The 25,502-nt window shown below is 40.1% G+C and overlaps 1 protein-coding gene across 1 annotated transcript in view; it reads right to left on the bottom strand.

Annotated features, from left to right (window-relative positions):
• Positions 1-25,502, bottom strand: part of LAMA3 (laminin subunit alpha 3) — a 121,199-nt gene that overhangs the window by 36,940 nt on the left and 58,757 nt on the right. Inside the window, exons 28-42 of the mRNA XM_049827320.1 lie at positions 24,020-24,128; positions 21,652-21,749; positions 19,190-19,355; positions 18,848-18,974; positions 18,625-18,764; positions 18,145-18,260; positions 17,402-17,613; positions 16,366-16,570; positions 13,715-13,859; positions 12,786-12,926; positions 11,228-11,392; positions 8,271-8,372; positions 7,090-7,173; positions 5,902-6,132; positions 2,018-2,131 (exon numbers count right to left, since the gene is read on the bottom strand). Of these exons, the coding sequence (XP_049683277.1) occupies positions 2,018-2,131; positions 5,902-6,132; positions 7,090-7,173; positions 8,271-8,372; positions 11,228-11,392; positions 12,786-12,926; positions 13,715-13,859; positions 16,366-16,570; positions 17,402-17,613; positions 18,145-18,260; positions 18,625-18,764; positions 18,848-18,974; positions 19,190-19,355; positions 21,652-21,749; positions 24,020-24,128 (2,155 nt within the window). The remainder of the gene's footprint in view (positions 1-2,017; positions 2,132-5,901; positions 6,133-7,089; positions 7,174-8,270; positions 8,373-11,227; positions 11,393-12,785; positions 12,927-13,714; positions 13,860-16,365; positions 16,571-17,401; positions 17,614-18,144; positions 18,261-18,624; positions 18,765-18,847; positions 18,975-19,189; positions 19,356-21,651; positions 21,750-24,019; positions 24,129-25,502) is intronic.

Raw genomic sequence — 25,502 nt, 5'->3', positions numbered from 1 at the left:
TGAAGCCAGAGCAGCAACTCCCTCATAGGTCTTCCTTCAAGTTCCACAGGGCCAGAGACACCCCTGGAGTCCTAGCACCTCCGAACCGCCATGCATCGCAAACTCTGAAAGGAAAACTTTCAGCCGACTCCATATGCGCCCATGTAGTACAAGGAAGCCAGAGTGCAGTGTGTCAGGGGCACAACAGAAACACCTACGTACATGGGGTTACGTGACATGAACCAACGTGTCATGGGATGAGCAAGTCTCAGCACCGTGCTGCTGCTGAGGGAAGGTGCCTTTCGGGAGCAAAGGCAGGGACCATGAGGACACGAAGCCTGATGTACGGCAGAGGGTCGGCTTTTTCCTACAGATGAGAACCAGTTCTTTCGTCTTCTCCACCTCCTCCTGCACTCCGTTCTCCTCCACTTTCAGCAGGGCAGCACTGCACCCCTCTCCTCCCAGCAGCATGTGGTGGGACAGGTACTGCCTGAGCTGGGGAGGATTGCACTGCCGCCACAGAGGAAAGGGTCAGCCTGGGCTTCGCCTCACAGAGCCTCCTCTGGGGGCCGTCACTGGAGAGACGCTGACATGCGAAGGTACTGGGGTCCAGTGCTCCAGGCGAGGAGCAGGAAGGAGGAGGCCAAGGGAGCAAGCTTTGCACTTTGGATATGAAACCTGACAACTCCACACTGGGAAGCCTCCTTGTCTTCTCTGCACCACTGCAGGTCTTTGTTCCACGGCTCCTCTACAGAGAAACAAACTTGCTCCTTATTAGGTGGAGGCTCATAATGGAAATACAGGCCCTCCGGGCTTTCATTTTTCACCGCGTTATCCTGGATGACTTTGCTCGCCCTAAATTTTGTCCCAGGGCCAAGTGTTGATTTAGCTCTATCTAGCTGAAAGTTAATCTAGCTGTGAGAAGGAGGGGATAAAGACAAACCTAAATCACATACTTCACGAGGCAAAAGTGAAATTTGCAATTTTCCCTTTACAATTTTCATCTGAAGCAAAACCTCCTCATCTTTATCGCTCTGCTGCAGCACTTTCCTGTCATGGCCTGTCCTGCCTCTCCAAAGCAGCAGCCTGTAAGTCATCCCCCAGAATGTGCTGTATTGGTTTATAGTTTCCATTAGAGCAAGAGGGTTGGCTGAGACGAAGTCGGGGGGAATGACATAACGTGCAGGAATGCACCGCAGGCAGAATGGATGCAGCATGAACAAGGAAGAAATAACAGAGAAGACAGACCATGAAAGGCGTTGGCAAGGTTCTTGTTTACACAGTAAGTGAAAAATTAGTGAAAAGTTTTTAAGTGGGAATTTTTCAGAACAAACTGTTCAAAGAAGCGTCACGGATATAAGCTGGAGAAGTACAGTCGGCCAAATGTCACACTTCCATTGCTAGGAGGGCTGACCCACTCCCATGAGGCTGCTTTGGGTTTAATACGGTGTGCCAGGGAGCAAAATCTGCCCCACTATATCTTCTGTAATGGCTGAAATTTTCTAATTAATCTAACTTTTATCCCCTTTATCTTGTCTTATTCAGTATTTTTTAAACCATCTAGCTGTAGATTAAGATTGGTGAAGATTTACCAATGCTGATTAAACAAGAGATTCTGTAAAGGCTAGGCTATGCATGAATGTGCCATTTGCCAGCATTGGCAAACCCTAGTATATATGTATAAAACTAAGGACTGCATATGCCAGAATAAGACCCATATTTATTACAAAGAACTGCAAACACTTACATATATACTCATTTGGTGACTTTTTGTACCATGAGCTAACAAAACTAGGGGAAGGAAGAGAACAAAAACAAGGACACAAATTATTCTAATCACCCACAGTTACGTTAAACATATATGTAAGTGTATGCAACTTACACTCACTAACAGTACAAGATATAGAGAATGAGGCATGCAAGGATTATTTTTGGTTGCTTGGAATTTAACAATACTGTATAGTCCATACTGCAGCAAGGTAAATGGTTTTTTCCCCTTTTTTTCCAATTCATTCCTTGAATATTAGTAGTTACTTACAATACATTTTCCAGTACCATCTTGACACCTATTTGAATTTCCATTGCAGTTGCAGGGGACACAGCGTCCTGTAAGTAATCCTTTAGTCTCACGATAAAATCCAAGGCCACATTCCTAGAGAGTAAGCAGAGAGAAAAAAAAAAATAGAGAGTGTTGGCAGAAAGAAAGTTGTACAGGTTATGGGAAGTGTATTTTGAAATTGTTTGCCATTTCTAAGGAGCAGTGGAGGTGTACATTTTGTTGCAAGCTCTTCTAAGCCCATACTGTTGTTTAAATTACAAGTATTTTAACACAGTGAATAGCAATGAATGGAGCTGAAGAAGTTTCATCTGAACAAGTGCTCTACACTTTGTGGTAGTGGGGGTTCCATCATTTTGACTCTAACCTCTGAGCACAACACATTTCCTGTGGCTATGTACAAAGGTGTAGAATATGACTTCTAAACCACAGAAAAAGATTTGAATATAGATTCACACTACAGTGTTCTCATAGAAGAACATACAGAAATTTCACATATTAGCTAGTGGTTATATGAAATCTCGATACTAATTTAACTATGGTGTATTCCTTGGAAATACTTCTAATGAGATATCTTTTACATTAATTCATCATGACTTCCACAATAAGTCTATCTAGAGCTATATGAAGCCATGCTTAGACAGAGCTAGGTGATATAACAAACCACACAGCAGTCCAATTTCTAAGTACAGGCTTGCCTCGGAAGCCTGGGAAACATGAGAAGAATGTTCAGCTATTGAGGGCACAGGAGCAGAGCACAGACTGTCAGATCAAAGTTGAGTTTAAATAGGGAGCTGAACCAGAGGAACATTATGAATGAAGCAAGAGACATGGAGTTAGTTAGCCTACACCAGGAAGGTAGTAACTAGTAAGTTAGAACCAGGTTCTTGCTTGGCATGGGCAGGGAAAGCACAAGGGCAGGGAAAGTACAAGGAATTCCTCCTGGGCATGGAGCCTTCCCGTATACAGATAATTCAAAAATTAATTCATGCCCACCTTCACTGCTCAGCATCCTCCTGGCACACCAACCACACCAAAAATGACTGGACATAAGTCTATCCCTTCTATTCCCTAGCTCCTTTCCCCTAGTAACTAGGCTGGTGTGGTGCAAGGAAGATCAGACGCTGTATGGAAGCGGGGAGAAAGCTGTGCTCCCCACGAAGCCAACACCTCCCAGGTTCCTGCCTCCAGCAACATACTTCTGCACTGTACCTACACCTCGCCTCTACCTCACAGTTAGGGGCTGGCCCCAGCAACATTCAGAAAACAAGTGATAGTTGAACTTGAAAGCCATAAATCTTTTCTCATAGCAATTGCACCACCAAGACTGATGGGACTAATCTGAAGAGCAAAGGGTTTGTGGGATGGTGTCTCAAATCATGTTCCAGTGGTTTGAGGTATAAGTATTTATGCAGGGCAGGATTAATCAGTGACTTTATCAACCATGTAACTGCCAGAAAAAAAAAAAAATATTCACCTTTCCCAAAGCAGATCCCAAAAGGAGTACTGAGATATTGCTTTTTAAACAACAGTTGCTAGTGGAACCTTTGCCTTCTTTACATGTGGGATAAATTTTTTTTTAAAAAAAGTATGCAGAATACTAATATCATCAACAGGTTTTAATACTGACTTCAGTGTGAGCAAGAACTGAATTTAGAATAGACACTTGAAATTTTTCATATACATTTTTAAAAGGGTGAGTATGTTCCCTGAACAACAGGGAATCAATATACACAGCTTCTGAAGAAACCAGGGCCTGAAATATATTAAACAGCATGACTAAGTAAAATATAGGCTCTAATGCATATAAATTTTATTTACTGAAAGTTGCTCTTTGGAGAGCAAAATGAATTTACTCATTCTAAAAAAATATCCAAAAGCACTTGGAAAAAATCTATGCAGCTTTTTGTTTTTCTATTTATGCTGTCTTTAAAACAACACATTTGGAGTACGTGGGCACTTTTTTTTCAAAGCAGCATTCATGATACTGAGAAATTGATTCCACATGAAGATAAAGCTCCACGCACTTTCAAGTGCTTAGGAGTTCAGGCTGACTGTTTTCAAGTAAACAAAAATTTAAAAGCAACTTCTCGCACATGCTTTTGTTAGCAAAGTACTTTGAGATATAAGAAGGTTAGCCTTATTACTTATAGATTAAGTAATGTATAAGTTGTTATCAAATTAGTTCATTTGAAAACAAAGAGAAAGAACGAAGCAAGTGAGGAAGGGAAAATGAACAAATTACCTGTCTCGGGTAAAAATGCCTTTGAACTTGTTGCTGCTGACTCCCCTCCTGAAGGTGAGGATAGGATAGCCTCTGTTGCATATCTCGTGCTAAACAATGCCCCAGGGCTACTAACGTGACAACCAGCCATCCTACATTCCTCTGCGCCTGGGCCATCGCTTTACTTTAGCTCCACTGCAAACATAGGCTGCTATCCTTTCGGTGCTCACCCGTTCTCTTATACTCTCCCTTCTTCTCCAGCTTCTGACTCAGATTAATGAGGCTCTGTGCTGTGATGGGCCCCACCTTTAAACTTTATACATGAGTCAAGTTGTACAGCACACATTACCGTTCCTGAGGTTAACAAGTAACCCCACAGTTCCTGTAGCTCAATATATACCTAAGTCAGGGTGTGGCAGGCATCACCTCCTCCCCAACTAAGGCAGCCAGACAGAGCTAGGTGATTAGAGCAGTAAATCACTGCCTGAGTAATGCTGCATAAACACACAGGGCTTATGAACTACCCAGGTGAGTGTCTTGATCACTTCCTTTCGCTACGTATTTCCAGTAGGTTGTATAAAAAACCACAGCAGCTTAGTTTATCACAGCAGTAAGCAATGGGATGGCAGTAAGAATTTCAGTCAGTGCGCATCAATTTGTGTGTGGCCCAGAACATCAAATGTGTGGAAAAATAAGTTTCTAGAAATATTTCCAAAATGGTATTCGACAGATGATGAAGAGCTGCCCTGGGCAGTGGATGCACACGAGACGTAAGCCAGCCATAAATGTTTTGTTGAGTCTCTTTGCAGCTGCTCCAGTCTAGATATTATTCTTAGATTCTCATTTCAGAAACATCTGCAAGGTTAGTACAGCAATTGCTGCTTTATGGTGACCCTCAATTATTTTCTGAGAGAAAATTCCTCATACTTTGTGCACTCTGTACACCGCTTATCTCTCCGGTACTTCATTCTACTGCCTTGGGTGATTACACATGGGAACAGTCAAGCTCTAAGCTAAGCAAAGTGACAACCAAAAGAACTGCAGCTACAGGAACAGCATCAGAGACAGGATATACAACTGCGGCTAGGATTTCACCATTCTTCAGGTAACAGTATTACTTTGCAATGTTTACATTATCTTTCATAAAAATATCTCCAAATATTTTTGCAAATATGTTAATTTCAGCTTTCAAACATTTTCCTATAAAACCAGGAAAGCATCCAGAATTATCTAGGTTCCAGTTAATTCCCTTGGATCCTACTAAAATAAGGAACACCAGGAATCTTCTCCACTGTGTAGGGTCTCACAGACTTCAATCAAGTCAATTCTGACCTTCCCTCCATTAAAGTAAGTATCGACCAAGGTTATTCAGCCTCTCATAGGGCATCACAGAAGAATCCCTCATTATAGTGCCTTACACATGTAAAATGATGTTCACAGCTCCACAAAAGCAATCACAAGTTGAATAACCCTACAGTGCTTCTTAGACAGTGAAAGCATTTGAGCCATTGAAAGTGCACATGCTTACAAGAAGCACGTTTAATTACTTTAATAACTAGCCCGTCCCTCTAACTAAACCAGTACGTATAGCTGTAGGCAAGACAGAACATAATGGTACAGCATGGAGGCAAACGCTTCCTACCTGACATGAGTCACCAGCATACTCCGGAGGGCAGGAGCATGTCTCTACACTGTATGCAATGCTGCCGCTTCCTGCGCTGGTGGCTTCTTCCAGCCCAACCTCACCAAGGGTTAATCGCTGAGTCTCCGTGAAGTAAAGGCCTCTGATGTATAAGCCGTCTAGTCTAGACAGGATTATCATCAGTTCTTCTCTGGATACAAGGTTATTGCTGCTGGCATGCCTGAAGTTTCCCTGCACATTAAGGGTACAAAATGAGCACGGCCCTGCGGCTTCTTGAAAAGAGTATCTGCAAAGAAGACAGGATGACAGAAAAAGGGAGAAAAACCCCATGGAACAGACCTCTATAGCGCCAACTGGTGTGGGTGAAGTAGAGGTCTGGAAAATAAATATAATGAATGGAGACAGAGGATAGGTGGGAAAAGGAATAATGAGCACAAAAAGGGATGTACCCTGTACTTTGCAAGGTACACATGGCTTTGAGGTATCAAAAAGTGAAGAAGCATACAGGTTCTTCTTCAGTCATCCAAATTTCTTTGAGGGATCACCCACCGAACCATAAAAGGGTGGGGGAAAATGCTTTTATTTTTAAGAGTAAGCAAAGTCCTACAAATCTAATCTTTGAGGGCTGCCTTCACGTGCTTTCTTGCTACTAATAGACACAGCATTACTGAAAATGGAATCTGGCATGAAGAAACATTATCTTTGTTGCCTATACATGAGACACAAATAACCCAGTTTGACCTTCTGAGCACAGATTTAAGGTAGGAATAATACCTGCTAACTTCACCTGCCTAAATGTTGGACACCCGTTCTAAACTAGGCACCTAGACACCAAGGAACACAGATAACAGTTCATTCCATCCCTATTAAGTACAGTCTGGGGCTGTGATGAATCATCTTCCATTGATGACTGGTTCAGTATTACTCCACTGGCCCCAGAGGGAGTGTTAAGGGCTAGACTGGACAAGATGCCTAACTTAAGGGTGCTAAAATTAGGTGCCATGAACCTGAACCTAGGTTCTGTGTGGCAGTAAAGAGAGAAAAATATGTTTATATTTAAAGGTCTACAGTATTTAAGTTTATATTTATTAACATTATCAAGTATTTGGCATTTCTGCACATACTACCTGCATATTTTTACATATCACTGGGAAGAAAAGGGAAGGCCACTCCATTTTCATTTCTTACCTCAACCAGCTGTACACGGCCATAATATTGACGGTCTGGCAGTGGGTTGTTGGGATCCATATAAACAACTTTCATTTGCTGGCCCTATGTGAGAATAAGGATATAACATTGCCATTTCGCTACTTTTTATGGTAAAGTGTTCGGATGCAATAAAATTTGAAGCACGTTAATTCTGTTCTTTGGGGGATAAAACCTAAGTAATACTAGGAAAACCTTATGTCGTTTTGTCAGCAAAGTGGTATAGCAATCACTGTGCTCTAGTGTCAACAGGGTTTTCACTGCTTTTGCCTATTAACAACCTTGCTTTCAAATAAACCACCAAGAGAATTAAATTAATGATGACCCGTTTTCACAGGAACTAGTTATTACTTTTGAGTAAAAACGTTTTTGCATTTTCAAACACTCTTCTTTGCTGCCCCGCCTTCATGTTAGAGAAGGTGCTGCCTCCTGATATCATCATTAGAGCTTGCCTTGGAAATTTGTGGCTGGCATGAGAAGAAGAATAAGACTAATACTGAACTGAGGAACACTCTTTGACCTGACATCCTGGTGCACAAACAACTTTGGATACTACTGTAGCACTTCATGAGACATATTTCCCAGTGAGAATCCTATAATACTGAATTAATATTTCTGATGATCTGAAGAAAAAAGACCACCCTCTTGGGAGTTTCAACAAACTGTAAAAGATTCAAATTTTGGCCCAAAAGTGGTTAAATTAAAAAACTGTTAACCTAAAATGAATTTTTACTCCAGACCCTTGAAGCTTTATAATTATGGTTAATTGTATGCTGAAGAAAATTCTCACAGAAAATGAGATAAATTACACAATGAATACAGGACATATTTTGCAGAGTCAAGGCCATACTTGTTGACAAATGTACAAAGCATTAATTAATTTTTTTTTCCACAGGTGTATTTTACAGAGAAAATTCTGTTTTATCTTTTTATTTGCTCTCAAGTCAGTTATGCTTAATAATATGTTACTTTGGCAACACAGATAGCTGTGTTGATAGCTTTGAGCAAAATGCAGTAAAATCACTTTCATAGAAATGCAGCAAGTTGCTGTAAAAGTTAAGCACACTATAGGAACAAAATTTGCCATTGTTGTCAGGTAACAGAAAAAAAATCATGGTTTTGTTACTGCTTGAAAGAAAAAAAAAAGATATTTCAAAACTTACTGTTAGTTGTATATCAGGTCTCTTATCCAGAAGAACCATGCCCTCACTAGGTAAGCCAAAAGATTTCACTTGGTAACTAAGGAAGCCACCATATGAAGAAAGCTATAATAAAATGCACAAGACCAGAGATACTTTACTGCACCATTGCTTGATATTAATATAACTTTGTATTCAAGTTTACCCTGTCTTCCAGCACTGTAAGTAGTATATTTACTCTTTGTTCATTAGACCAAATATGAAAATATGTGTTGCATGGAAGAAATTACTTTTTATTTCGTTTACTTTGTGTATCTGACATCACTTTTTGAGCAGTACCCGTTACTGTTCTCTGCGCACCTGCATCAGGTTTGGGGTTTCTTTTTCATACCTGGGATCACAGCATCTGTGTCATGGAAAAATTACATATTCCCATAAATTTTGTTCTTCCCCAGACTCTACAGAACAGATTTGGCTCATCAAGAGCAGGTGTCAGACTGACAATGACACTGGTAATGAACCCCATGAACAGCCACGGATAAAAAGGAAAAGTCAGACTAAGCATGTTTAAAGGTGGCTTTCATAGGCCAGCATTTTCGAAACTTACTACAAACACGAATCTTATCAGGAAATCTTTGCCCCACCTTCAGGAGGACAGGACTTCTACTGATAGCTGCTATCAGCTCTGTTGTAAACAGACCGTTGCTGTAGGTTGAGCTACAACCACATTTGGGTCAACTACAGGTAACCACAGGCAGCCTCAGACCCAACAAATCACATACGCTGCTGTCCAGAACAAAGACTTAGGCCAGTATGTTTGAATCATCTGACAAACAGCTTCCCTGAGTTGTGTACGAGTGACTCAGTTCAAAACAAACCGGGAGGAAAGGAAGCTCCAGGTGCAGCCTAGACAGTTTTTGTTCGAAGAAGAGCCTAGAAGGAAGTTTTGTGGGTACTAGGAGAAATCAGGTGTTTTGCCACAGATCTACTGCTTTGTTTTGCACCCCTTGCTGTTTGCCGTTATAGCTTATGCTTGGTTTTGACATGGGAAGAAGAACTGCTTTGTCAGGTTTTGGTGTTCTGCAGGTAAGCACCAGCCTTCAATCTACCCCTTTCCATATACCTTGGTGAATTACAAACAAAAAGCAGATATCTCAGTACTAAATTTGTTACTTTGATCACAGGGCCATAATTAATGCTGTTATCTTTAGCCAACTGCATTTTCAAAAGCATCATTTGGAACATTGGCTATATTTTGCCAACACAATCAAAACAGCCCTGTGTAAATAATTTTTTTTCAAATATATGGGAAAATACTGGTGTTATAAACTACCCTCTGTATTCTATACGTACAGTATTTATTTTCTAACATTAAGAGTGGTCTATTAAATAGAATGTTAAAATACAAAAGAGCAGAAAATGGGGACAATGTGATCTGAATTTCTCAACGTTAGTTTCTGTGCTGCTATAGATTTTACATTTGATTGCCTTTTAACTTTGTAAACAAAAGATAGAGGAACAAAAATATACTCTACTAAATATTAATGTTCCAGTGGAACTAGTTAAAAAGTTTAAGATAATGGAAAACAGTATTTATACCCTCATCATACTGAAAAATGCCTGGAGTCATCTTGTCCACATTTTCCAAAAGAGGTGGTATCACTGGAAGTAGATGAAAACCTGATATTTTCAAAATACAGTTACATGAATAACTGGTAAATTTATGAGCTTGTAAAACTAGCAGCAAGATATTATTGGGGGGGGGGGGGGGGTGTCACTACTGCAGTATTGCCTGTGCTAAAATATACACAGTGTACAGTAAAAGCAGGTCCAAAAATAGAACTATTTTATTTACAGTGTTGTCCATGTAAATAAAGGCAAGTCATGGCATGCCTACTTAGATACTGTGACATGCAACATAAAACTCATAGCACTGTTCTTAATAGCTGTGTTTAAAAAGGGTTATTGCCTGCTTTATATTTTGTTATGGGAACAACAAAAGTCCTCTTGGTTTAACACTGTAGTAGATAATGTATGCTTTAACGTGAAGTTTCTTTGAAAAACAATTTGTAGACATTGAAACAAGAACCTCTATAACATCATCAAGAAAAAATACCCTAACTAAATGTGTTGGTCAACTGAAAGATACGTACCTCTGAACACAGGAGAGCAGGTTGAAAAACACTGCTCTAATCTTTAAAATGAGGCCTAAGAGGAACTTCAAAAATTGTACCATCTTTAATGCTGTGGTGTCTATCCCACTTGTTTTCACTTGTGTGACAGCAGGATTGCATCTGAAAAGCCTGTATGTCCTACAGGTGGCTAGCAACTATCGACACTGTCAGAGTTTCAAACAAGGAGAACCTGGGGCTCTGGGCCTGCAAGCCACCGCTAGCAAAGTCCCCCTCGTCAGTGTGATCCCCAGGCTGAAAAGCTGATAGATATTAACCGTCAGCAAAAGACTACTCCCATGCATGAGCAGAAAGAGCAGCAAACAGTTCAAAGAACACAAAGGTTTAGAAAACCAGGCGTTGCTCTTTCCAAGCAATGTATCGAAAGCAAAAGGTTGGGGTTTTTGCATGCCACTGAGCACGTAATCACCTTTTATTCTTTTGGAAATCTGCCCAGGAGATACTCTAGGGAGTCTAAAGGATACTTGGGCAGATTGGCAAGCTCTACATGTTCCGGGTTTCAGAAAAGCAGCTTTTCAGAAAAGCTCCCTGAACCATAACTCCTGACCATGCTGTTCACATAAAGACCTCCCTGGCACCAAGATGATTAATTCTGTGTTATTGGTTATAATTTTAACACCATACTCGGAAGTAAAATGTTGTGATACCTGTCATGACAGGTAAGAGAGAGAAGAATCTCATGAGGAAAGAAGAGAAATGTATCTAAGAAAAACAGTGAGACTCTATCAACAATGCTGGCAAAAAAATGAATACGTTATTAGAACAGAGGAGTTGTTAGGTGTCATTTACCTTCTCTCCCAGGTAAGACGGTGGTGCTTTCCAGTACAGACTGTGCACTGAAGCAGGCAATTCTTGAACATCAGCCACTACACTATTACTGACTGGATTGAAACTGACTGGAATGTCAATATATTCATCCACTGCCTCCAAGCGCCAGTTCCTCATGTCCACAAACTAATGAAAATACATAAAGGAAACAAAAGCTTGTCTCATCCTTTATTAAACTTTACCAGCACCAAGTAATGAGGAGAAATTGTTTACCCTCTATAATTCCCTTAGCATGAAATTCAACCCTTTCAGAGCCACCCTAAAGTCTTTGCACAATGGATGTTGCAAGGACCTCAAAAGAGAGCATAAGTGGGACAGATGTGCCAAAGCTACTTGGGATGCGGGCATTTGGTTTGTCACCTGCAAACTGAATTCTGTCTTCAACCACATGAAGACACAACTCTCCTGGAGTTGACTAGGAATTGTCTACACAAACCCAAGGATATAGTTTGGAGGTGCTTTTTTAAGTCTGTTCCCAAACCAAACCAAGGACACTAATGTAAAATAAAGAGTGCGGACCTGTTGTGATAGGTTAACTGGGACGGAGGGGGCATGGCAGGATATTCTGGAGAGGCAGGCAATGTAGCCTAATACTCTGGCTCTTTAATGCACATTTTATGTTTATGGCTGTTGTTTCATGAAAGACCATACATCCTGTTATTTATCATTATGCTGGGGGAAAGAAAGCATAATGCATATGTACCAGAACAGTTCTGTGGTGGGTTGCCCTTGGCTGGGCAGAGCAATAAAACAAAAAGATAGACATGTTTTCAAAAACAGTCTTTGGTGAGGACAAGTAATCACCAGAGCAAATTTTCCTAAAGCAAACGGAAGCTTGCTACTGACTTCACTGAGGCCAGATTTTCACCCTTTGCTTGTAAACAGTGAAGTGTCACAATCCAGATCTAGTCTATGTCTAAGACTAAACTAAACTCCTCATCCGTCATTCTAGGACTCTGCTTCTCTCTTTTCTTTCTCTTGCATTGTTTCAGGAAGTTGCCTTTTTTCCAATCTTCAGCCATCTTACCATTCATTTATGCTACTAAAAATCTATCTACTCCTTCTCTCACACTTGATGTTCTGTCTTTTTTACAGGGAGGGAAAAAAGACAATTTTTACAATCTCTGTAGAATCTGTCACACACTTCTTAGGTCTCAAAATCCATCTATGATATAGACATGTAAAATGACACATCTGCTTATCAAAGCATCTTGAAGGAGACCATTGACTTTAATGATGAACTAGTGTCTGAAGATAAAGCAATAGAAGGGCAGCTCAACTTCAGTCCAACTGGTGATTTGTAAACAAACAGGTGAAAAGGGCCATTTCTGCTGAAAGGCACTTTCAGACTACACTTAAATCTTAACAAGGCTGCACTAAATCTGCACTATTGCTTGCAGAATATTTATCATTCTTAGAAACTCATAAAATGCATTTTTGATTTTGGAAGAAATCTGGCATTTTCTTAATGGAATAAATGTAGGTTCACGATACCAAAGAAAAAAACTATTGGATACACCTTGGTTCTGCGACGAGTTGTGCTGCGACAGTTGCTGGTTGCCCCAAAACAAAAGCAAGAGGTGCATCCCCTGGGATTAGAAGGGTCCAGATAAAAGGATCCTGGTCGGCAAGTATCACATTCTGCACCTTCAACATTCTCCTGTTAAGGCATAGTTGAAAGAAATCTCAGCGCCTTCCTTTTGGTTTCAGTGAGGCCCCCAAAACCTCCTGCACATAAAACAAATCTTCTGAAAGAATATTTACTTAAATGTATGGAAACATGAATGAAAATGTGTGATTATCTGGATACACATATTCCAAATGCAAATAAAAGTGACTTCTTGGAGACTATCTTAGTTACAAGCTGTCTTTCTAGTTTATAAAGTGAACCACTGAGTAATAAATATTAGTCAGAGACAGCTGGAAACTTCCTTGCCAAAACCCTCCTGCTGGCTTTTCCAAACCTACAATATAAAAGGTCACTTGTGAAAGTTCACATTTATCACATTTAATTATGCAGATCAGAACAAAAGAAGATTTCCTGGATATAATGATGTGGTGAAATGTCAACTGACATAATATGGCTAAAAAAAGCATGGGACCTGGTTAACATCCAAAAGCCAAGATACAGATGCATAAAGTAGATCTGTGCAGGGTACAGACTGCTTCAGTGAATCCACGGACAACTACTCTGAAGCTCTGTAACATCCTTCAAAGCCTAAGACTGCCTGAACAACTTACAAACATTGAACTCATTAAAAAACGGCATTCAACTGCTACCATGATAATCTGTGCACATACGGCAAGGTGTGATGGTTTTGTATAGCTGCATTTAATTTTTACTGAAAACTTAATGATAAACTCACTTCATTCACCCCGTTAAATACAAAATAGTCACTGATGTGCAAACGATGCTTGTGAATGCAGAAGTAATTTGATTTATCTGACCTTGCAGAGACAAATTCCTGTCTGGGGATCGCAAACATCTGGTTCTGTTCCAGCTCTGCTACAGTTACACGGCATGCAGTTTGGGAAACCGTAAGTACCAGGAGCACACTGATCACACCGCCGTCCTTTTACTCCTGGTTTGCATCTTTATCAGCAAACAAACACAGAGGAGGGAGTCAACAGGGGAGGCAGGAATGCAGCGAGGAAGGGAAAATTAAAACAAAAAGCAGGTAGATCTTTGAAGTGATTGCATGGCTATGACACAACTTTATGATTTCCACCAAGAAACAGCAGCAGGTTAGTATTGTTCTCAGATTTGAATGGTGAGACGTTCTAAATGGTCATGGAACTGATCAGGAATGGATTTGATTTTGAAGGAGATAAATGCTCACAACAGAATTAGAGTTCTGCAGCTATTCAGTGCTTGCAGTGCAGAACTACTCTCTATACACCAAGGTGTGAAACATGGATGTTGCACACAGGCAAGCAGAGCTGGAAGAAGATTTATAGCTGGAGGATGTGTCTGGGCATTACTCAAGGCACTCACCTGCTAGCAAAAAGGTGGAGAATCCCAGGCATATGAATAATTATGGAGATTTTAATCTGCCACAAGGCTTGGGTTAGTTTACAACTGTTCACAAAGGATAAAATCCACTTTGTGCATAGTGAAGGCTGAATGCCTTGAATTTGTTTAGGTGAAGTACAGCAGATGCAAAAACCAACACCAGGCTATGAACAAGGCTTGAGATGAGAGAGAACATCTTTCCAGGGCAGCAGCTACTTCATCCTACCTTTACAACAAACTTGCACAGTCCAATAAAACTAGTGAAAATGTAGGTCTGATGATCCCTCTTCCTCCTGTCTGTGCTGGTAAAATGTCTGTACCTGCCCAAAGCAGGTTTCAAGAGAGTAAGGATCCATTGATAAAGAGTGTCTGCCACCACCACCATCCACATCTCTACATTTTAGTTGTAATAGGATAATTTTTAAAAGTCTCAGCAAGTTGGTGGAGTCTCCTTTGGCTCCCAGCACCAAATTCATATGTGCATTAACACTATGAATTTAGTGGAAATAAACAGTTACAGTAAGTGGACAAGGTAGACTGCACTTCATGTAATATATGAAAGCAATTATTCAGTTCACCAAACAATGGGCAAGGTTCTCAGAGTCTCTCTGAATGCATTAACCCAATGCACAGATAACTGGAGCTGGATGGAGACTTTGAACCTCATGTAATCCACAGAAGGAAAAGTATTAATCAGAATGTAGTAGTGAGCTATATACTTGAGCAATCACTCCAAAAGTATTTGCATAATGTCAAATTTTGCTGTCATTTTTTTGATATTTCCAATTAGGCTGCACATGAAAAATATCACCATATAATCAGGCAATACAGCTTTTCACTGAAATGGAAAAATGTGACTATTTCTGCAAAAATTATCATCAATTTTAGTCAAGTAGAAATGTGCTAAGCCCTTTTTATTTTTGCATAGTATTTATTTTGATTTTATTTTGTATTGTATGGGGAAAATGAAAGCAGAGACTAATCAGATTGAGAGTGCATCAGGAGATACGGAATATGCTACACTTTAACGCTGAACATCAGCTTCTAAATATGAAAACAGACTCCTGTTTTGCTCTTGGGATAAGACAATTATTCACTTCATACGGAAAGGAAAGACTTAGGAAAAGAATTTAAATTCAGGAAATAATATGACCATTCTCTGAAAATTAGTGCTCTCTATCATATTTACAGGCTTAATGGCAGAGCAGGAAGGACAAATTTCTCTTTGTTAGGACCCTAAAGTAGCCAAACAAATCAAACTGAATTAATCCTGGCCTTACACAACCTACTGGCTATCAAGTATTTGTACTCGCTATTTAAGGACTTGATCTCCCCAAGGATATAACAGAAATGTTCAACTATACTGATATGACAGCATCTGAATTTAAGATCATTCCCTATGGTTGTGGCTGTATGCTATACCCATTTTAGACGATGTAAGTAAGAGAAAACTGAAGAATTTATTCTCGTCTCAGCATGCTGACTTGGAGAAAAATAAGCATATGTCATACGGAAGGCATAATTTTAAGGGCAATTATCACCCACGGCTCCAACTGAACCATATTTTCCATACACACAACACCTATCATCAAAGTTTCTCAAAATTCATTGCAAACATTCAAGCTTCACAGTACTTAAAAACATCATTAGACTTAAATCCAGACATCAGCCTGTGGAAGGTCAACTGCAAAGTTTTAAGAATTTGGGAAATAATGTACACCATTACAAATGATGTATGTGCCCAGAAGTCAGGAGCTCTGACCTGCAGTCTGCTACTAACTGACATTGGATAAGTCATATAAGCTGGACAGAGATTTGGTGACTTACCATGAGTGACATGGCAAGTCACTGGCAAACAGAATGCAAAAGTCCAGGAATCTCAAATCCCACCATTAGCTACCTGCGCAAAAAACAAGTTTCCACACTGCAGGTGTCCCTGAAACAGCTGAGTCACCACTAATGCCAAGCACTGTTTAAACCCTTATTCACCATCATCAAAGTTTCCCACATCTCCTCCAAACACCTGAAAAGAATGGTGAAGCAAACCACTTGTGCATTGTTTATAATGCACCTAACCCAAACTTACTTGCATTGCCCGTTGGTTTTTTCACATTCTGGGCTTGCCACATTAACGACTCCTCTTTCTGAACAGTTGCAGCTCTCACAGCCAGCAAGAGGGTGATAGCTGAAGTAATGCTTCTGGCACACTTCACATTTTGGTTTCACAGTTCGTGGAGGGCAAATGCATTTACCAGTCATGTCGTCACAAAGATGCTGCCCACAGTTGCATACTAGGTCGAAGAAAATGTTCCACAAATCAATCACATCTCAACTTACAATGGTCAACTCCTATCGAGCTTGCATACAAAACAAACACGCACAACCTTTATGTATAAAGGACACGATTCTTTTCTCTCTTTCACTAATTTTAAGCTCAGGGTCATGGAAACCAACTATGCGACTGTAATAGCAGTTCCAAAGCATAGCTTTAGTGCCTGGCTCTTTTCCACAAATCGGTTGTTTAACTTCACCATAGGCATTATTAATCAGTTCCCCAAACTGCCAAAGATTAAGCAACAAAGTTTTGGTGTTAAGGGCACCACTTATATGAAGCAACATTTATAAACATCGAACATAATACCTGGGAAGGCAGCTGAGGACTGTTGGTATAATCTATAAATCTGTTGATGTAATTAAGAAGAACATCAGAATATGAAGAATTAAGAATACTGTCTCTGATTATGTATGGAAAATCTTGAAGGTGTAAACTGGGATACAACAGTAATAACTTGGAAATGATTTAGCAGTCAGCACAGAAAAATCCATTTGACTGAAAGAGTGGCAATATGAATTTTAACCAGTTTAACTGTAAGCCTAATATGCTTGATCAGACAACACATGCAAAGGCACACTTCATCGTGAACTACATGTGCTTTAAAGGAATGGGTTTACTTCTGCCTTAAACTGAAAGTTATGCTATGCTAAATCTGAAGTGGCTCAACTAGCTTCTCATAGGATCATGCCCTATAAAGAAAAGTGAGGCTGCAGTACCTATGCAGTAATTAATGAGAATTAAATAAAAGGTCAGGCCAGGTGCTGAACAAGTCCAAGCATGTACTTACACTTGCAGAATGGGAATCCATAGTAGCCACTTCGGCATCGGCTGCACTGACGACCGATGACATTAGGTCTGCAAATACACTGTCCTCCCAGGGGGCTGCAAGTAGGGCTTGTGGCACCTGCACTATGGCAATTACATGGCAGGGCTCCGTTGTTGTAGAAAGCCACTAGTGACCTTACAGAGTCCTTACAGAAGGCTGATGATCCTTCTGGGCTATTTAAATTGAAATATAAATCATGTAAGTACTGGCACTTGGGAATTGTTTGTTAGCGTGCTTTGCAGCGGTTCAGTAAATTAGGGTCCTGTCTTTCAAACAGTTCTTTGACATAAGGATGGCATCAGTACACATGCAAGGATATACTTTCATTAAATTAGTGGTGAATGGCTTTGAACAGGCAGGTAAGAGATTTTTTTCAAAGAAAGTGCGTAGATTAGTCATATCAGTTCAGACATGCCAAGCAAAATACCAAATACCAAAGATGGAAATACCAAAGACAGAAAGATGACACAGATTTTCCTCTTTTGTATCATGAGCAATAAAGCTCTACCTTTACGAATCATTTACAATAGAAAGTCATGGAAAAATGACTCACGGAAATTTAATGGGCCAGCATAAGCCATTAAAAGCATTGTAATGTAGCATAATGATGGGGATTTTATACATATGTCTTTAAAACAGAGTAAAAGTAATATTAATTCCCAGCTTCTTGTCGACATTCAGGTTTTTTAGAAAGTGATGCTTACTCAATATAAAAACTGTTTCGTCCACATTGGCTGATAAAATCAAATGACTTGTCCACTGTCTTTTTGTCAAGAATTTTGTAACTGTAGGTGTCTGCTGGAACAACTAAGACATTTTCCTTGAAACAACAAGAAAGCTAAATTGTACATTTCAGAGAAAAGCAAAAGACACAAGCCAAGGTATTTATACATTTAAATGTTGCTTCATTATGCGTTCTGGATTTTCTCAAAATCTATAACATTTTAACTGAAAGAAAATAGGAAAATATACTTATCTTCCCCCCAGAGTTTTGATGCTATAAGCAGTGTATAGTATCTTAAAAATTTAAAATAAAACAGAAGCAGTGCACAAGATCCTAAAAATGTGAAACACAACATTAAAGGATAAATTCTTTCTTTTTGGCTTTCATCTTTGCATCTATCTCTAAATGAATGGTGAAACTGAGGGTAACATTTCCAAGTACATTCATGTAATAAACATACCAGAACTAGCATTCTTCCATCAGGTATCGTCACTGTAACAGAGACCTCGGGTTCAGAAATGTCAAGCTCAATTCTGTTTTCTGCAATCACCTGATCCCGACAGCCAGAGGTATGAGGGCAGAATGAAGCATTGAAGGAACCTAGAAGAAAAAACATAATTCCAAAAAATGCTCCATGTGCCAACATGCCGAGAAAGTAAATTAGATCAAATTCAGATGCTCACCTGACCACACATGTCCTGCATCCACACCCACTTGCACGGGGAACACCGGGTGTGAGGGCTGATAAAAATGTACCACAAATACGTATCTGCCCAAGCGGGGCACTCTGCCACTCAAGGTAATCTGGTTCTGCAGAAACAAGAACAGCTCTGATAGTATATTTGTTTCATGAAATATTCTTGTGTTTATGAGCTCTGCTCTGTGCCACCTACCTGCAGTGAAAGAGAGGAGTTTAGCATCTCTCAGCAAGTAAACGATCTTCAAAGAATATGGCATTGTAACTGCATGCTCCTATCTGTTTGCATGCCAAGCATATCTAACAAAGTTTTCAAAATATGAGATACCTGTAATGGTGTCAAGGTGACTCTGTTAACTGAGTCAGAAGGTAAAGGGGCACTCAGTGGATCACTGAGTATATTTCTCCGTACTTCGGAAATTTTCCCATCCTTGAATGCATCCAATACCAAAGCTGCTGGTGGAGTTTCGTACACTGAGGGAATGCATGTTGCACTAAAGACAGAATTATAGTAATTACTCTTGGGGCCATGAGAATTTCTTAAGCATCATAAAAGAAAAAGCAGTTGACTCACAGAACTCAATATATTACACTGTATTACAATTAATAATGCAATAGTAATCCCTGTTACTCTTTGGATTCTATGTAAATGATCAGAAAGTAAATGAAAACAAGAGGTATGGTTTTAACTCAAAAGGGGAAAATGTGCATCAACTGATTTTATTCACTCAAAATTTCCATAAGCTGAACAGTTTCCATGGAAAGAGTTTGCTACAGAAGATGAAACCTAAGGGAATCAAGAGTGTTGAAATTTTAAATAAATTTTAGTTAATCCAGTTAGTTACATTCACCAGAATCTGTACTAATATTGAATTCTCAGTTCTACAAATATTTACATGGGTGTATCCTTTAAACATGCAAGTTTTCCCACTGAAGTCAATGGGACTACTTAAGTACTTAGAAAGTTAAGTATACACTCAAATATTTGTAGAATTTGAGCCAAAATAAATAACAGTGCTCCTTGAAAGCATCCTTATTCATGCACTGCTGTGTTCAACTATTTCTTCCTTGGTATATTTAATTCTGAAAAACTTGATTGAGAGAAGTATTTTCCAAGACTGCAGGAGAAAATGTTTTGGGGGGTTTCCTGCTAGTCTTTGTTCACTTCTTGTAAGTACTCAACAGACAATGATTAATCTTTGCTCAAGACAGGCCCAGAACAGAAATGGCAAGTATGTTTCAGGGCAAGGATTGAGATGTGTTTGCCAGGCCTGTGTGGGAAATCACATGCAGCATCCGTTTATAATACTGTTAAACTGAGCCAAGACTCTGCATCTTTCAACTTGGTGAACACTAAACACTTTCAGGAAAGCAAGAATGCTACCAGATAATGGTCTTAATAACAGAGCATAAACATACAGTAAACTATGCAAATGTAACAAGAGATTAAAAAAACAACCAACACAAAACCAAAGTAAAAGGTACAAATTTCTACATTAGCTTTACTTTAAACCATGATTTTCTCCCAGCCTCTTTCCCCTATTTTACTCAGAATATGGGAATTCTCAATGCAAAATGAGAAAATGGGAATTTTTCAATGCAAAATGCAAAATACCTTTGGTCCAAGGACACGTACCTTCAGTCTTAGAAAGCTGCTCTCAATTGTTACACTCCGAGCAGGAGAATTAAAGCTGCGATTCAATGTGATGCATGCTTGGACACCAAGTACAGTCACATGCTTTTATCCAATTTACTATCCAGATTTTTCTGCTTTCTATTTCAATTCAACCATTTATATTAGAAGCTACCGTCTGGAAAACTGTTAGACCTAGTCACCAACTCTTTCTGCCTCTGAAGTCTTGCAAATTACATTTACTTTTACTTTGAGGCCCTTGCCATTGCTAGATCAGTAGGAAGCAAGCCTGAGGACTAGCATCACGAGGGACATCCTGGGGAGCGCAACAGGAACTGAAATGTGGGGCTCCCTAATTTGGAAGCTGCAGTGATAGTTCCTCTATGGCCCAATGAATAAAGCACATGGAAAGGGGAAGAGTTTCAACAGGACAGAGCAAGTGCTCTGCAGAACCCAAACCTGACCACTTGGGAAGTCAAAGTTCAGGTTCAGATCTTCACAGGACGAGCCGTCAACCTGGGTCAACCAAGCTGTACTCGAGCGCTCTATTTACTGGTCCTATACAAGTATAATGGAGGAGAAGAATCACCTGGTGTTGCTGAGCAGGGTGAATGCTGAGGGCACACCTACCATAGGGGCCCCATGATGAGATGGACAAGGGAATAGCTTGTTTGTGAAGCAGGGGTTTACACATTGAGTATTTTGATGCTGCCAAGTTGAGCTGGTGGATTGGTGCCTGAAAGCGCAGTCGCATCCCCTACCTAATGATAAATTCAAGCCATTTTGGAACAGGTCAAGCAGTAACATTCAGAATGAAGCTCCAGATGGAGAGGTAAGCATTTCAGGCCACTGAAGCAGCAATGTTTCTCCAGCTTGGACACGTATCATACCAGACGACATGTCAAAGATGCATGTTTTCTAATGCATGAGCACCCAGTAGCTCAGATGGGCCAGGAAGAGGCTAGTATTAAGAAAATTCTGCACAAAGACTGCCTAGATTAACACTAGCTTTTTTACAAACACTAGTTTGCAAAAATGGCCTACAAATCACCTGTGAGTCACTAAGCAAAGGTTTATTCAAAAGAATTAAAATCCTATTTAGTCTGCCTTTCAAGTTCTTCTTCAGAAAATATGAAGGATAAAACCAAGCAAGTTACCTTCCATCACGGGTACTACTGTAAGCAGCTATGCACTGTACTTTAGGATCCACATATTCGGGAGAAAATTCTTCAGCCGCTATAATACAAACCTTGTGCTGAAAAAGAAGCACAAGGCACAATTAACAATTAATATTGTAAATAACAGGGCCAGGCCAGAACGGGAAGGATGAAGCCTAATTTTAGCATGGGGAGACCTAAGCCCAAAGCCATGTTCTGTCATGGACTTCCCACAAGATTTTGGATCTCCTTACCTGCCTGCAACTGAATGCCTCAGTGTTGAATAGCATTTTTCTGTCCTTCTCAGGGGAACGTTGGCTGTTCACATGTTAAATAAATTAAAACATAAGTGTATGTATGGCAATGGGAATGACAGAAGACCAGCTCGTGGGGTCAGAAGCTAGGCAAGGAGCGTGCAGAAGTGGGAGGGAAAAGCCCCCACCTGTGGTGTTAGAGATTTTTGGACACTGGCAGAATTCCTACACCTTCTGAAAAGCAAGCATGAACACTTGCTTGCACAAAGTCTGTAGGAGTGAGTTTCAGTGACACCAGTATTATTCGCAGTAGATTCAGAACTTATTTTAAAAGCCAATGAGACCACATATGATTTTTTTTTTTTTTTTTTTAACTAAAACTAGACACGAGCAAATGAAGCTGTGGTAGTCCTGCTATAGCCGTGGTGGTAAGAACACAAGGGAAAGCTTATAGGTAGATACAACAGTTTGCACTAATAAAAAATATTACCTGCACTTACAAAATACCTAAGTATTTTGTAGATTACAAAAAAAAAATACAAAACTTGTGCATGAACTCCTTGAAGAGGAGATAAAAATGCCTGATAAGCAGTAAGATTACTAGCATCATGTATTAATATGAATAAAAATCGCATAGGGAGAATTCATTAATGTGCAAAGTGATTCAGTTTAGAAGCAGGTCCTAAGGGAGCTCAGCTTGTGTTTTAGCAGGAGCGCGCAGGGACTAGAAGCCCTTTATAAGCTAGAAGGCAGAGTGCTAGAGAAGTCCCCCTTCCTGGGCAGCAAACATTGTGCCTGCCCTGCACGTAATGACCCACAGGGCTCCAGCCCATTGCAGCAGAACGAGGGTAGACTCTGAAGCTTTGAACTGCACTTCGTGAGCAGCTATAAAGTTAGTGTGAAACACCGTCTGGGTTTAGACGGCTTGTATGCATCAGTGTGAGATACAGACGATCAGGTTGTAAGAGCCTCTCTTGAAAGCTGACCTCAAGAACCCCATTTCCCCTTTATTTAGACCAGATTTCTGAACTCCAGCTTTGGGGATGGTTCCCCTTTGCCTCTCTGGTCTACATGACAGGGGGTCACACAAGGGTCTTTCTTTAACTCCAAAGCTGCTGCCATTGACTCCATGATTAGCGTCCATATACCAGAAGCTCTTCTTTTCACCCTTCTTCCAATCTTTTGCTAAGTGCAGTTTTTACATTTAACATGGGGATATATTTCCTGTATCTCAGGAGAATATTGAAATTTATCTTGCAGCAAATTATCCAGAGAATGAAAACTAGAATTTAGAAATAAAAATACAGAGACTTTTAGCACAAGAGACTTCCACATGTGGAGATACAGATCAATAATATCAACGTCTTTTGGATATGGATCTTGTTAGCACAGCAATTGCTGCAGGGAGCTAACAGACAATTTAAATGGTATTTGTTCACACTGAACACTGCCTCATGAAATGAAGAAAGCATGTATCAGTTGTTAATTCTAACAGTTCCCGAAACTACTCTATGTTTATAGCTGGGTTTCAACTCTAGATTTTAACCAACCGTGTAACTCATCTTGTGTTTCTAAAATGGGAAACAGAAACAGCATAGAAGAAAATTCAGTGTCCAGAAAAATGTATTCCTGGTGTGGCCAAAAGAGGGCAGTAAATGCTTTTTAGTCAAAAGTTATATGACTAATGAATGCATTTATTACCTGAAATGAACGCATTTATTAGCTGAATTTTGTAAAAGACCCAGGAAACTCCCACATGGGTTTTAAGGATTTTAAAAAAGTGAAAGATAAGGAAAAAAATTAATGATGAAGTAAAAAAGCTACCAGAAGATTTTTCATTTAAAGTTTACATGCAGAAGAGAAATGAGAACTGAAATAAAGCACAAGAGAGTTGGGAAAACCCTCGCCAAGAAAGGCGAATTTCTGTTTATCTTTGAAACTGATCAAGTTTGCCTCAGTATTCTCTGAGTATATATAAAAAAACATCTTCAAGCATCTAATATACATCATTTCATACATTACCATACAGCACGTGAACACAGGGAGAAAAGTATCTCTCTTTACCCACTCAGGGAAACAAGTATTAAAAAAGGGAAAAGAAAACAAAAACTTACCAGAAGAAAATTACTTGATGATGCCTTAAGATCTATCTTTGTATCTGCTAGAAGGTCATAGACAGCAACGCGATTCCTGTCGTCAACTACAACGCTGCGACAAAGGAAACTGAGACAGAAAGCAGGATTAAAAATGAGCCTGCTGGCATTGCTGGGTTGTTTAGGCTACCGCCTAGCTCAGCTGCCTAGCTTTTGGCTAGCCTCACCACTGGTGCCTAGCCGTCCTGCTGGAATGTAACAACTGCCTTTGGCCACCGGTGAAGGTGCAGTATCCTCGCCAGTGAGACAAAGGATGTACCTACCACGTACAAAACACTGCTTGTCCTTTGTGGGCTGACCTACCCAGAGCCCAAACCTCCAGACCTCAGCTCAGATCTCCATTGGAGCTACTGCTTTAAGCAGGATGTGAACAGACAGATACACATACGTGCCATCTGCAGAGGTTTCCAAGCTGTGTAACATGGTGTGTAACTAATATTCTGTGCCTGGGCCACAGTTCTTGAGGGGCCAGCACGCACCAGCTGCTGCCTTCCACTACTGCCGCGCGCCGTGGATGGCGTGGATCAGCAGCTCTCACCCACACAACGGCAGCTGGGCAGATCTTGATTTTAGGAAGCTATTCTGTACACTGAGATACTTCTCAACACAAGTGAAAAAAGGTAGGTTTGCTGCTTACTGACTACCGTCGATTGGCTGCGCATCTTTGGTAAAGACAAACACGTACTAAGAAGAGGCTTGCTAAAGCCTTTGAACTCTGCCTTGTTCAGGGAGCATGACCCCTGCAGCTTGCCAAAAGTAACAAAAGTTTCCTTTTGCTAAAGAGAAGTCATATAAGGCTCTAATTTCTTTTCTTTCTCTGCACTCCTGCTCAGCTAGGCCAGCCGGCACGCTGTGGGTGAGAAGCTGTAATCACCATACAACTGCTTCTCTATTTCTCTTCTACGAATTGGAGAATGTGGAAGTTTCACTCTTGTTTAGAGCACAGCTCACAAACAAGGTCAGCTCAGGGCTAAGGACTTTTAAGACCAGAGAAATATAGGTCCCTTATTGGTGATTCGCTGGAAGCTTGCAATGTTTTATTCTCTTACAATGTTTTATTGGGAATAATCAAGCTCATAGAGCTGTAAGAATGCCTGGCACAATGTCTTCCTGATTCTACAAGTCACTCTTATCTGCATGTACCTCACTATGTAATTTCTTGATTTATTTTTTAAGAGAAGAGACTTTTAGCTTCCTGCTTAGGAAAGATGACACAGCAACTTACTTGCAATTTGACCATTAGTTTCATGCAGAATGGCCGCATAAGGGATTTACTGCATTGCTACATTAAAGTAGCAAGGACTTTCTTTGTATTTTCATTAGCAAGTTCTTAATCTATCACATGAACAAACAAGTATGTTCAAAATTAGCCCATAAAATGTGTTTGCGGGGAAAAAAAAAAAGCAATAAAATGGAAGATTTACAGCAAGTATTTTGGGGCTCA

This window comes from Accipiter gentilis, chromosome 2, assembly GCF_929443795.1.
Source record: "Accipiter gentilis chromosome 2, bAccGen1.1, whole genome shotgun sequence".
NCBI lineage: Eukaryota > Metazoa > Chordata > Aves > Accipitriformes > Accipitridae > Astur > Astur gentilis.
Note: the sequence above shows the minus strand (reverse complement) of the source record. Positions and strands in the feature narration are given on the sequence as shown.